Source organism: Bison bison, unplaced genomic scaffold (assembly GCF_000754665.1).
Source record: "Bison bison bison isolate TAMUID 2011002044 unplaced genomic scaffold, Bison_UMD1.0 scf7180017864181, whole genome shotgun sequence".
In the NCBI taxonomy this organism is placed as follows: Eukaryota; Metazoa; Chordata; class Mammalia; order Artiodactyla; family Bovidae; genus Bison; species Bison bison.
The window spans coordinates 6,326,189-6,339,035 of record NW_011494753.1 but is presented as its reverse complement, the minus strand read 5'-3'; the positions used below and the strand labels follow the sequence as shown (position 1 = coordinate 6,339,035).

At 49.0% G+C, this 12,847-nt stretch overlaps 1 protein-coding gene across 1 annotated transcript in view; it reads right to left on the bottom strand.

Annotated features, from left to right (window-relative positions):
* LOC104991045 (chromosome unknown open reading frame, human C15orf27) overlaps positions 1-12,847 on the bottom strand; it is a 74,328-nt gene that overhangs the window by 58,717 nt on the left and 2,764 nt on the right. The window contains exons 2-3 of the mRNA XM_010843406.1: positions 10,723-10,854; positions 7,825-8,013 (exon numbers count right to left, since the gene is read on the bottom strand). Of these exons, the coding sequence (XP_010841708.1) occupies positions 7,825-8,013; positions 10,723-10,760 (227 nt within the window). The 5' untranslated portion in view covers positions 10,761-10,854. The remainder of the gene's footprint in view (positions 1-7,824; positions 8,014-10,722; positions 10,855-12,847) is intronic.

Below are 12,847 nucleotides of genomic sequence, written 5' to 3'. Positions count from 1 at the left end.
AAGGAGATCCAACCAGTCCATTCTAAAGGAGATCAGTCCTGGGTGTTCACTGGAAGGACTGATGCTGAGGCTGAAACTCCAATACTTTAGCCACCTCATGCAAAGAGCTGACTTATTGGAAAAGACTCTGATGCTGGGAGGGATTGAGGGCAGGAGGAGAAGTGGATGACAGAGGATGAGATGGCTGGATGGCATCACCGACTCGATGGACATGACTTTGAGTGAACTCCTGGAGTTGGTGATGGACAGGGAGGCCTGGTGTGCTGTGATTCATGGAGTCACAACGAGTTGGACATGACTGAGCGACTGAACTGAACTGAACTGAATATCAGCGAACTTACCACCTTCTTAAAAAGTATAAAATCTTTGCAGTTCTTGGACTACAGGAAACAGGCTAACTGTTCTTTCAAGAAAATACTTTTTGATCTGAATTAAACCTCTATTCCCACTTTGGGGCATCAAGAACCCTCATGGAAGCCTGAGCCTACTAAAAATATAGAGTCATGGGTCACAAGGTCAGCTTGGGTCCAGGGACAGCTAGTGTGTCAAAGGAAGGGACGAGGTTTTATTATAGACAAATCTCACTGGCATTGAGAAAATGGATTAAGGAAACTCTTAACTTTTTTCCTTCCTTAAGGGAAAAATGATGACTCAAGCTTTACAAGCCAAGTGATACAGAACTTTTGGACTTTGAATTTGCAAGGTCATGGCACAGACAGAGTTGCCTTTTAACCCAGAACCCCCCAAACTGTTTCTTTTTCTAAAAGGATGCCAAGAGTATACTAGCTCAAGTGGGCAAGCTTCTGAGGCAAGTCTGATTCATTTCTCTTAGAATGATTTTGTGGAGGGGCTATGGAATTAGCTAGGATGCTCAGAGGTGGGCCAGTCACAGACCATGGCCTTGAGTTCTGAAGCGTGAGAATCCTGGTCCCTTCCTGTGATTCTTCTTGGACCCCACATAGGTCTTGGACTAGCCTACACCTCTCCCCAAATAAAACTGGGCTTCCCCTTCTCTTCTAATTTTATCTTTAACACAGCCTCATCCATCCATTTACTCACTCAGGTCATTCCTTTATTTAATCAACACCGCTCTGTGCTCCAAGGCTCAAAGGATCCGATCCCTGCCCTGAGGGAGCACTTGATCCAGTACCAGAGGGAGGCTGGAGAGTAGAGCAGAACTCAGTGTCACAAGTGCTGAGACAGAAGTAGGTCAAGGGCTATGGTGCACGCAGGTGAGACCCTGGCCTGGGTGGGGTGGGGGACAGAAGACTTTCTGGAGGGGGTGGTCCTTGGACTGCAGAGTATGGGGAGAGAGAAGGGAATCTGGGGTCATGGCTCCGAGGGTGCCTCTCCTCCTCCCTCTGTGCCTCCAGCCTTTGTTTGCTGGCATATCTAAAATTATTTCAGTCGTTATTTAAAGATGTTGCTATATTGGCCCTGTCTTCTCTTCCTAACCTGACATCTCAAAAATATTAGGTTTTCCTCCTCTGACTGTGAGGTTGCAGTTATTTCAGAAATGTGCCATTAGCATCATCTCCAAGCAGTGTCCCTTTCTGTCTTCCCAACCTTCCTCCAAGCTTCTCCCATCTGGAGGTCTGGCCCTGACCAACCAAGTCAGACCTTGTAGAACACCAAAATACAAATAATTACAAAAGGCTGAATGTTTTTCATTTCTTGCTTTGTTTTGGTATTTTGACAAAGACGATCCTGCCTACTCTCCCAGGACTCTCCCTGCACTTGCTTTTCACCAAAAGAAGGGGAGCACTATCTCTCTGTATGGCCACAGAGTCTCCTCTATAAAAGGGGGTGACAGCCCTTGCTTTCACTGCCTTCCTCCCACATACGTTGCCACCATCACTTTTCCTATGGGGTCTGCACCTCCTGAGGGTGGAGACTCTGGGCTTCTCTGAATTTTCTGTCTTCCGTGAAGCTAACCTCCTGTCTAGCTAACCCAGACCCTGCAAACCAACCAGGCCTTCAAGGTAGTGAAGTTGGTTAAGAAAAGGTAGAACTCCCAGTCTGTGCCATGAGTTAGACACCTGCAAACCCGGTGTCCCTCTTCTAAAGGTGGACAGTTGGCTCACTGAGAAGCAGCTCTGTATCTCACGTTCCAACTGTTTAATGGGGTGATGTTCCAAAGGGAAGCAGGCCAGACCGGGCTCCGGTTACATGGAGACACAAAGGGAAACACTGGGATTGTGGACACAAGTCAGACTGCCTCCAAGTGAAATAATCAAGTCAAGCAAGTTACTGAAGAAACAGTCTGAGAAGGCAGACATGTTTCTAGATCTTTTCCAAATCCAACAATGACTATAAAGGAAAAAGGAAAGTCTCATTCTGGATCAAAAGCTATGAATGAAGGCTTGGGTTCCTTAGAGGCCCATTGGGTAACATCAGTGTGTTTCAGGAAATGACACAGTTCAAGGGGTGGCCCTGATTGGGCTGTGGATTCCCATATCCCTGACCATGTGACCCAATTCTAGCCAATGAGACATGAGGAGAGAGCAGCTAAATAATTCTGGGAAAGTTCTTTGTTGCTCTTGAAAGAGAATGATGGGTAGCCATTCTTTCTCTTGCCAGATATGTATGAAGATGATGTGGCCAGATAACCATGGCAGCTCTCTCACAAAATAAGGGGAACCTTACAGCATCAGGATGAAGCCAACACTGCTGATGGCAGAGCAGACAGACGGAAGGAATCTGGTCCTTATCACTATTGGTGAGGGTCTGGACCAACCACAAAGCTGCCCTGGCTCCAGGTACTTATGGAGTGGGTGCATTGTGGCAGCTCAGCTGGGGTTCAGAACATGCTCAGGCAGCTCCTCTGTTCCCCTCCCTCTCCTCTAAGTGTCTGTTCACATCTGCAGACACGCACACAGATTTGTGTTTTAGCACAATCAAAGGAGGAAGTGCATGGCTGGGGGAAGACGCAGGGAGGGCAAGGATGATGATGGTGGTGGAGGCGGTGGTGTAGTTGGCATGGTGTGCCAGTGCAGCCCCTTGGATTGAATTGGAGACCTGGGTGAAGAGAAGCCAAAGCCAGAAGCAAGTAGGACCAGAGTGGTCTGGGCTCACAGATAGCTTGGTAAAGAGTCTGGGCGTGGGGGGAGGCTTTTCATCCCTACCCTGCTTGGGTATACCGTGGCCTTCTGGTTTCTGAAGCTCCTGAACCGGGCACGAGCATTCCCACCATGTACACTGTTGGTGGCAGTGGAATGGAGAGGGAGCCAGAGCAGGAGGAAGAAGGACCCAGCTCCAATGGCGATTGTGCCTGGCTGACTGGCTTCATGGACCCCAGGTGTCTTGGAAACCGCTGGCTCCTGTCGAGGCAGGAAGAAGGCTGAGGGCCATTGTAAAGCAGTCAAATGCACATGTGACTCACTCTGGTGACGGGTTGGGGAAGATGGCCAGGTAGGTCTAGATCCACCGACTGGGGCCAGACAGAATTCTTTTTTGGGAGAAGACAGTTCAGTTTTGGGTCCTGTTGGGTTTGAGATGGCCAGAAGTCCTGACTGGGTAGGTAATGGTTCCTCAGGCTGGATTTAAGTGCTTCCACCAAAAAAACTATTTAAAGCAATGATTTGGGTGGAAACTAGAACATTTCTCAAATATGCAGTCCACTCAGAGATAGAAGAACAGATAATTCCACAGACACTTGTTAGGATTCTACATGTATCTGGGATCCTGTGAAGATGTCCAGGAAATAATTGTATGTGAGCCAGGATTTTTTGAGAGAGAGAGAGAGAGGGAGGGAAGAGAAAGGAAGATAACTGCAGTTGGAGACATGGCTTTGAAAGCTACAAGCTGAAGAACGTTAATTTCAGTCATAGGGGTTGCTGCACTTACCCAGTGGATAGAATTAGTAGAGTGAAAATGGCCAAAGACAGAAAATGAAGAACCCCAACATTCAAGGACCAAGCAGAGAAAGAACAAGTTTTAAGGGGTAGGAAGAAAATCTGTAGAGTGTGATAGAGCAGCAGGAAATGCTGTTTCAAGATGGGGGCGCGGCTGACAGTTTCAAATGCTGGACAGAGGACAACGAAAAGATCCTAGTATCATGGAGGCTGTTGATGATCTTGAGGAGAGTTTCCATGCAGATAGGGCTGAAGCTGGACTGCAGGAGACTAAGGAATGAATGGGAGGGAGCAGAGGGAGCATGGTGAGTGTAGATGAAGCTTTTAAGAAGTTTGGCTGCAAACAGGAAGACGGAGATGGAAGCAGCAAATGGGACGTGGAGTCGGGGGAGGATGTGAGAGACCTGAATGTGTGATGAGTCAGAGTGAGGTTGTAACTGAGGCAGCAAAGTTCATGAAAAGGCGTGAGGGGAGGGAAATCAGCACTCAGAGCTAAGGTGGGCCCTAGAAGGGAGGATGCGAGGGACAGAGGGGGTGGGATGCTGTTCATCTGTGACCGTTTCTATTTCCTGAGGGAAGGAGGAGATGAGGTCATCTTCTGGGGGCAAGGGACAGCTTGGGGGAAATGGGAGCAGTCTGAAATAGCCATCTGGGGACCAGGAGTGAAAGCTTACCAGGACAACAGAGGACTGTCAGGCAAAACTGAGAAACAAGCTGAGGCTGCAGACCATGAGCCTGGGGAAATGCTGTTACAGACCGAGTGAGTCCTTCTCCCCCCACCCCACCCCCCCAATTCCCCCCCTAAGCACTGGCCAGCCCCCCAGCACTGCAGGTTGGGACTGTATTTGGAGGTGGGGCTTCTGGGAGGCACTTAGGTTTAGATGAGGTCAGGGTGGGGCCCCCATGATCGGATTAGTGCCCTTATAAGAAGAGGAAGAGACTGGAGCTCACTCTCTCCACTCATACAGAACAAGGATTGGCCATTTGAGAGCACAGAGAAAAAGCAGCTGTCTGCAACCCAAAGAGAGAGCCCCCACCTGCCACTGACCCTGGATCTTGGACTTCCCAGTACCAGGACTGTGAAAAAATAAATATCTGTGTTTCAGCTGTCTGGTCTGTGGTCCTTTGTTATGGCACCCCCACCAAACTAAGACAGTGCCGATCTGCCCAGGTGTCTGACTTTCGCACCTGAGCCCCAAGCAGTCTGGGTATAGAAGCAAAGAGGGTGGACAGAGAGAGCTGCAGTTTAAGACAAAGAGGGCTCTGCAGTTTAAGCTCCATGAGGCAGATACGTGAGAAGGACAAAGGTCTGTTTGGAAAGTCAAGGGGCCTGACAGAGATGAATCTTTTCCATCTTTGCCTAGGGATTTACCCACATTTCAGTGACTGTACACTTTTGACAGTATAGCCGAGCAGTGGTATCACGTGTGCAATGTACGCTAACAACAGTTACAATGTGATTTTGTAAAGGGACAGGTGACAAACAGAAGCCTGTAGTGCCAGCCTGGATCAGGAGCCAAGGCTCTATCTTGCCTTGTATCAGTCACTGTGTGACCTTGGACAAGTTCCTTCCACTCCCTGGACTCTGGCATCCTGTTACAATATTTAGAATACATATGTCCTAAGATTCCCCCCACCCCCAGCTCTAACATTCTCAGATTCTGGGGAACTTAAAAGCACTGAAATACCACTGAGCTCAAAAGAAGTGAATGGCAAGGTGGCTGGGTCACTGGGCACCCCCTTGCTGGGGACTCTGAGGTCCCATCACTTCCTACTGAAAAGATTCATTCCTATATATATATATATATCAGTTCACTTACTAGGAAGAGGTGTATTTGACAAGACTTACAGAACAGCTTTTCAAAGACCTAGAAATCATGTTGTTTTGCATCGTTTCAGAAAAGGCCAGGTTGGAAAATTTGGGAAAACCCCAGGAAATGCAGCAAGAGCCAAGAAGAAGCTTGTGAGGAGAGGTTTCTGCCCCCCTCACAGTGTGCTTTGGTTTTGCTTCCCCGTGCCCTGGCTGGTGTCCTGTACCTGCTCTTCCTTCCTCCAGGAAGCCCTCTGGCTGCCAACGAAACCCCCCGAGGAGAACTCCAGCCGCGAAGCAAATCCCTTCTGCCAGGCTGCTTCCTATTTACTCAACAGAAGCCGCGTTCCAGGGCGCACCTGGAGAGTCAAATCAAATCGAGAGCCTCTTTGACTTGCAGGCATCCTATTTGTATTCTCCCTGCTCAGAAGAAACCTTGCAGGAGCCTGATTCAGAAGTAAATGGAATGACAAAGCGGGGACACTGCCTTCTCCAATTCAAGCTAAGGAATGGTGCCCCATGGCCTGGACCACTGCAGTGCATGTGCCCACAGGCTGCAGACTGTGGACGTGGTCCAGAACCAGAACCCTCGAGAATCCTTCCCTCTTCTTGCCTTCAGAAACTTGAAAAGAACCTAACGCTGGCGCAGGTGAGGTGGGAAATTAGTCCATGAGAACAGCGGAGGAAGGATACCAGGTTGTATATCAATTTTGACCGCCAGGGGGCAGTGACTCGGAAACCGGGTGCTCAGGGAAGGCTCGCCCGCCAATGTCACTGGCGGAGGCGAGGACCTGGAGACTCGGAGAAGACCCTGTGGTCAGAGCGTGCAGCCAGTGCCGGGGAGGATGGCGCCGCCGTCCGCGAGGCATCCGCGAATTATTTCCAACCCGTTTGCCTATCCGTTTTCAGTGTCCTGCTGACTCTAAGCACAGTCCTTGGAGAAAATTATATTTTCAGAGAAAGCCACTGGGGTGAAGTTTTTGCACAAGGTGTATGGTTTCACAATTATTAGGCAATTTACCTCGCGAAGGCCGGGAGCCCCTTCGTAAATACGCGCAGGGAATCCAAGCTCTGCAAATTTAACTGTAGCTAAGGCTTCTCATTTGCTTCTAAAATAACCTGGCAACCCTTACTTCGTTTTTATATTCAAAGCAGTCGGGCGTGTTCCAAAATATTTACCGGCGGCACCCAGGGAAGGAGAATAGCCCACAACTGGCTCCCGAGCTCAGGGCCACCTTTTAAAAGTCTGTATCTAAGAGCCACAGGGTGGTACAGGGGAAAGTTGGACCCCACTGTGACCCCAGGACCTGTTCCTGGCCTTTAGCTTCCCCCATGTAAACTGAGGGTGTCACTGCTGTGTCTCCCCTGGCCAGATTGAACACAGGTGTCCAATCTGATTGACCAGCCTAATTAAAAGTAGGCAGGGGCCACTCCCTGTATCAGAGGCCACCAGAAAAGAAGTGGCTAAGGGCCGCAAAGCTCCTGGCTGAATGCTGCTAAATTCCCTTCTGCCCTTCGCACGTTCCTGCCCAGAGAATGCTTTCTTCCTGATCCCGTCCCTGGTGAGAGGACTGTTTAGTTGCTAAGTTGTGTCCAACTCTTGTGATCCTATGAACTGCAGCCTGCCAGGCTCCTCTGTCCATGGGATTTCCCAAACAAGAATACCAGAGTGGGTTGCCATTTCCTTCTCCGGGGCATCTTTCCAACCCAGGGATTGAACCTGTGTTTCCTGCTTGGCAGGCTGATTCTTTACCACTGAGCCACGTGGGAAGCCCGATATAAGGAAAGTTCAGTCTAAATCCATTCCTTATGGGCTCTGACCCCCTGGGTGACTCACTTATCCTGTGGGTTTCCAATTCTTAGATTGGGAGTTGTATGGGCCCTTAGGGTGTTTAACAGCCTTTAAATAGTGTAATGCCCTGAGTTCCAAGCAAATATTCACTTAACGAGTTGTCCACCAGCAACTGATGTTTGCTGTGCCCATGGCCTTTTTCGGGGGAAACCACATCTGAGGAGAAGGGCCCATGTGGCCTGATGTGAACTTCTGGTCTCTTGACTATCTAGCATCTCTCATCTCCAGCTGCCTCCCTGGAGGTACCCATGGAAACCCGGGGAGTTTATGTGACAGACTTCTTAGCTACTCAGCAGTCCCACACCTACCCTTCTCTTTGGTAATCTTCGTCTAGATTTGACAGGAGCTGTGAGCCCGCTGTGGAGAGGTCAACAGCAGCCAGCGGCAAGTCGCGATAGGCAAAGTTCACCAGCTGCACGGGAGCAATGCTCTTGGTTTCTTCGTCTACTTGTTGGGAGATGATCTCAACTTCAGAAAGTCCTCTTTCTGTGGCAGGCCTGAGTGGGGGCGGACGGCAACAGGACAGAGTCATCCCCCAAGAACAAAACGACATTTCCGTTCCCCAAGGAGATGAGGGAGTAGGCATGGGATCACTGCTGTGCTGGAGGAGGGCAACGGAGTGTGAGGTGCCGTTCCTCCCCACTGGCCATCCCACCGCCTGTGCCATCTCCCTCACCAGCTGGGGAAAAGCAGAAGGACTTAAGACTTTTAGGCTTCTCAGTCACCGGATTTTATGTTGGAGTAATATATTCTTGTAAGTTGTCTCCCAGGTTTCTTTGTAATGGTCCTACCATCTGGACACAATAGAGAAGTGAGGTGTTTGCTCACAACTGGATGTACCATTGGTGCTTGGGGGGCTGATCTGGAGGGGCCGAGTGAGCCTTCAGGCCATGAGGACAGGAGGGGCCTGCTGTCCTGGGTGCCATTCCATTCCTACTCAAACTGGTCCTGTTCAGTTCAATTCAGTTGCTCAATCATGTCCAACTCTTTGCGACCCTATGAACCGCAGCACACCAGGCCTCCCTGTCCATCACCAACTCCCGGAGTCCACCCAAACCCATGTCCATTGAGTTGGTGATACCATCCAACCATCTCATCCTCTGTCGTCCCCTTCTCCTCCTGCCCTCAATCTTTCCCAGCATCAGGGTCTTTTCCAATGAGGTCCTGTTACAGTTGCCTTTTTAAGGTTGAGAGTAGGAAACGGGGGTCACCAGATCAAATGTCCGAGAGGTTGTGCGTCTCATCCTAGGTTACTGTCAGACTCACCAAGGGCCCTGCAAATAACCCACAACTCCATTATCATTACAGAGCATCTCAACCAGGGGCCGGGCCACCTCCTGTGACAGGTTATCAAGCAACCCAGCAGGGTATTTAGCAATTGGTGGAGGAATCTGTGGCTGTGACCTCCAGTGACCACAGGAGGTCACTAACGACATTAATAGGAAAGGGGACATTACACATCCTGTGGTGTATTGGGTAACTAAGAACTCTTCCTCCCAATCCCAACAGCTACCCTGTGAAGAGATGGTAAGCTGGATCATTTTGCTTTCACCTCCTGGGGTGCCGTCTTTGGTCTCTCCAACAAATCCTTGAGCTTAGCTCATCCCATAGAATCCGAGGGGCTGGGTCTTATGCCTCTGGCCAAACAGGGAGGAGGAGTAAGAATGAACTATCCAAGGGATCACTGAGAGGCCAGTGGCAAGGCTGCGGTGACAGCCCAGTTTGTGTTAAACTGTCCTTGGGCTCGAGTGCAGATTCCAGTGCTAACTTCTGTGGGCCTCCACATTGGGGCTTCAGTTTCCCCAGCAGAGGCACGATGAGGTGAAAGAGAGGTGCCATCCCTTCTCTATGACCTTGACATGGGTACGAGGAAGAAGAAAAGGCAGGAGGAGCTCTGGATTGAGAAGTCCCCACACTGGGCTGGACGGTTCTAAATGCTAAGCTTTGCCAACTGCCAAGATTATTGGTTACTGAAAGCTACCCAATAATACACAGTGGCAGCGATCCAGAAAGTCTAGAGCTGCATCTGCCTACTTCTCTTTTGCTTGAATCATCCAGAGAATTGAGGGAAAAGAGGGATCTTTCTTGAGCACCACAGGTTGGTGGCCTAAGCTGCCTGAATTCACCCAGGAATTTCCAGTGCCCCAATTCTCTTTTGTGGGACTAAGGTTTAAATAACCTTAGCTCTTTGCCCCCTGTCAAGGCACGGATAATAGTACTCATCATGGTGTGACATCTACAAAACGACTCAAGATCTTCAGACAGAACAGTCACGGGATGTGAAGCTGCTGAGTTTCTCAACAGTTGGAACAGAAGTGTGGTTGTTCATGGGGGAATCCTGGCTCCTCCAGATGTTCCCCCAGAAGTAAATGACACTGGGCTGAATTTGTTCTTTTCTTTTGGAACTATGGCTTGCTGAACCGGGGCTTTCTGATCCGTGGGACGTTCGTGCAGGGCGGGGGTGAGTTTCTGAGACCAACAGGATGTGGCTCTGAGAACCGTGGGATAAGCTGCTTCTGGCTCTCTTTCCCCCTCCTGCTTATGGTCATAGCACCATGGCCCGGCACCATCTCTCCTCACGTGGTCATCTCTCAGCAGAAGGAGACAAGGCCTCCTTTAGGGGGAGTAAAGGTCTGGGTGTTGGGACTGGTCCCTGGTCTTAGGTAAGAAGAACAGTATGGTGGACCACATGTATCAGGGTTCCTTTCTTCCCCCCTCACTTCGCCATGTGACTCTGCAGCTTCCCATCAAAAGGAGAGTATATTTCCCACCTCCAATGCTGCGTTCAATCAGGAGACTTGTTTTGGCCAGTGGGGTATTAGCAATTCCACTGGACTAGCAATGGGATTACAATCCCAGTTTTGTCTTGTCTTTTGATTGCACTGTGTGGCATGTGGGATCTTAGTTCCCTGACGAGGGATTGAACCCATGTCCTCTGCAATGGAACCACAGAGTCTTAAACACTGGACCACCAGGCAGGTCCCTACAACCTGTTTTGGATTGCAGAATTCCTCTGCCTTTTTGAATCAAGAAAATGAGATGACATGAGTGAGGCAACTCAGAGAAAAAGTAGATTTTAACAAGTTATTTTAATGTCAGGCTCAAGGACAAAACCACCTGGAACCCCCTCCATCTCTACGGGGCTGTTCCCTGATCCCAACATACCAACTCAGCATCCGCAGAGAGCAGATCCCAATGCTACTTACTGTGGATTGGTCATGTTGAAAGATGCAACCAGGGCCATGGGTGTTCCTGGTGTCTAGTGGGGCTCAGCTGTCTTGAAACCTGACGTCAGCATTTCCAAGCATGAGTTCTACAAAACATATGAATGTGGTACCCTGCAAACAAATAATTGAATAGTAGGAATTTGTTACACTCAGAAGCCAAACCAGAGTCCTCCTAAGCTCATCTAAAGATGGAAGCCCTTAGAACTTTCTCTGAGATAGACTTCCCTTCAAAGTAACAGTGAACAGATTCCGATCATTACTTATGGCAGATACTAACAGACAGGATTTCTCTCTTTTTTAGAGATGAAGAAATGGGCCCAGAGTGACAAAGTGACTTTTCTGCATCACACAGAGATGGCAGAGAGCCAGGTTGGACCACAGCTCTTTCTACTAAATAGCCAAGTAAAAACCAGGGTAACTCTATATACTTCAGCTTTGGGAATCTCAAAAATTAGGTTTGTCTAAAATAATCTCAAGAGCTTTCCCACATATTTCTTTCTCCCAAGATTTCCCTCTCCTCTGGTAGGCTATTTCTCTACTCTTCTAGGCCTCCCTCTCTTCTTCCCAACTGGGTATCTCCAGGAGAGAGGTCACACACCTTGAAGCCAGGCTGCCTGTGGTCATGAGGTATGAGATAGTTGGGCCCCTGGGCTGGTCAGCTGGTATTTGTCAAGCAGAGTAAAATTGAAGCTTTGTTCTCACCCAGACACTCCAAAGACAAAGCTAGTGGTGGAAGCTGAGCTCTGCTGAAGTAAAGAGATAAGAAGGCTACTCCTGAGGTCAAAGAAAACTCCCCTGTCTGCACATGTGCAGGGAGGCTCCTTGGGGGACAAAAGGGGAGGGGACACCATCCCATAATAAGTGTGAACAGCCCATAGGCCTCTGCAGTGGGATCCATCTTAGCAAAAGTTGTGCACACATGTTGGAGAGGGTCCTAGGACCAGTCAGGTGTGAAAAGAGAAGATAAGTGGCCAAATATAAACAAAGACCCGAAGGACGGTCCTTTGTAACAGCGGTCCCCAACCTTTCTGGTGCCAGGGACCGGTTTCATGGAGGATGGTTTTTCCACGGGGTGGTGAGGGACATGGTTTGGGGATGATTCTCCTAAGGAGCACATGACCTAGATCCCTCGCGTGCACAGTTCACACTAGGGTTTGTGCTCCTGTGAGAATCTAACGCTACAGCTGACCTGACACACGGAGCTCAGGTGGTAATGTGAGCAATGGGGAGTGACTGTCAACACAGAGGAAGCTCCCCATTTGCTCACCTGCCACTCACCTCCTGCCACGCAGCCCCATTTCTATCAGTTGGGGACCCCTGCTTGCTATGGGACTTAAACCACCTCTTACTGCAGCCCTCATTCAAGATACCCATACTCCTCTCCTGATGTATATTTCTGCCTCAAATAAATAAACTTTATCTGTGTGTTCTCCCATACGTTGTGCTATGTCTCTAATAATAAACTTTGTCCTCATTTTTTCCACCCATAAAATATGGGAATAATAATAGAACTAACTAAATGAGTTAATGCATGTAAAACCCTTGGAATAGTGCCTGGCATCTACTGTTGGCTTTTATCAACAGAGCTATTGTTTTATAAATTTAAACTGCACAGTCTGTTGAATCTGAGCACATTCCAAAGCATTTGGATGTCTGAGTGTAAGATTGCCTCTTAAAATCTGGATTAGGTAAATAGAATATACTTTTCTACCAACAGGTAGTATAGTACCACCTTGAAGTCTTCTGGGAAAGAGTAACAGAATGTACACAGACAAGGAGACAGACCCAGGTTTGGGGCAGTTTTGCATTACTTAAAAGGGAAGTTACTCAAAGGGCTGATCCTTTCATAAGTTACATTCCAATTGCAAACTGGTTTTCCTACAAGACATCAATCCAGGATGAATATCCTTTCCCAATCCTGAAGCTCTTCCCAGGTGGCGCGAGTGATAAAGAACGCACTTGCCAATGCAGGAGATGTGAGAGAGAGATGCGGTTCGATCCCTGGTTCAGGACTATCCCCTGGAGGAGCGCACGGCAACCCACTCCAGAATTCTTGCCTGGAGAATGCCACAGACAGAGGGGCCTGGCAGGCTACACTCCATGG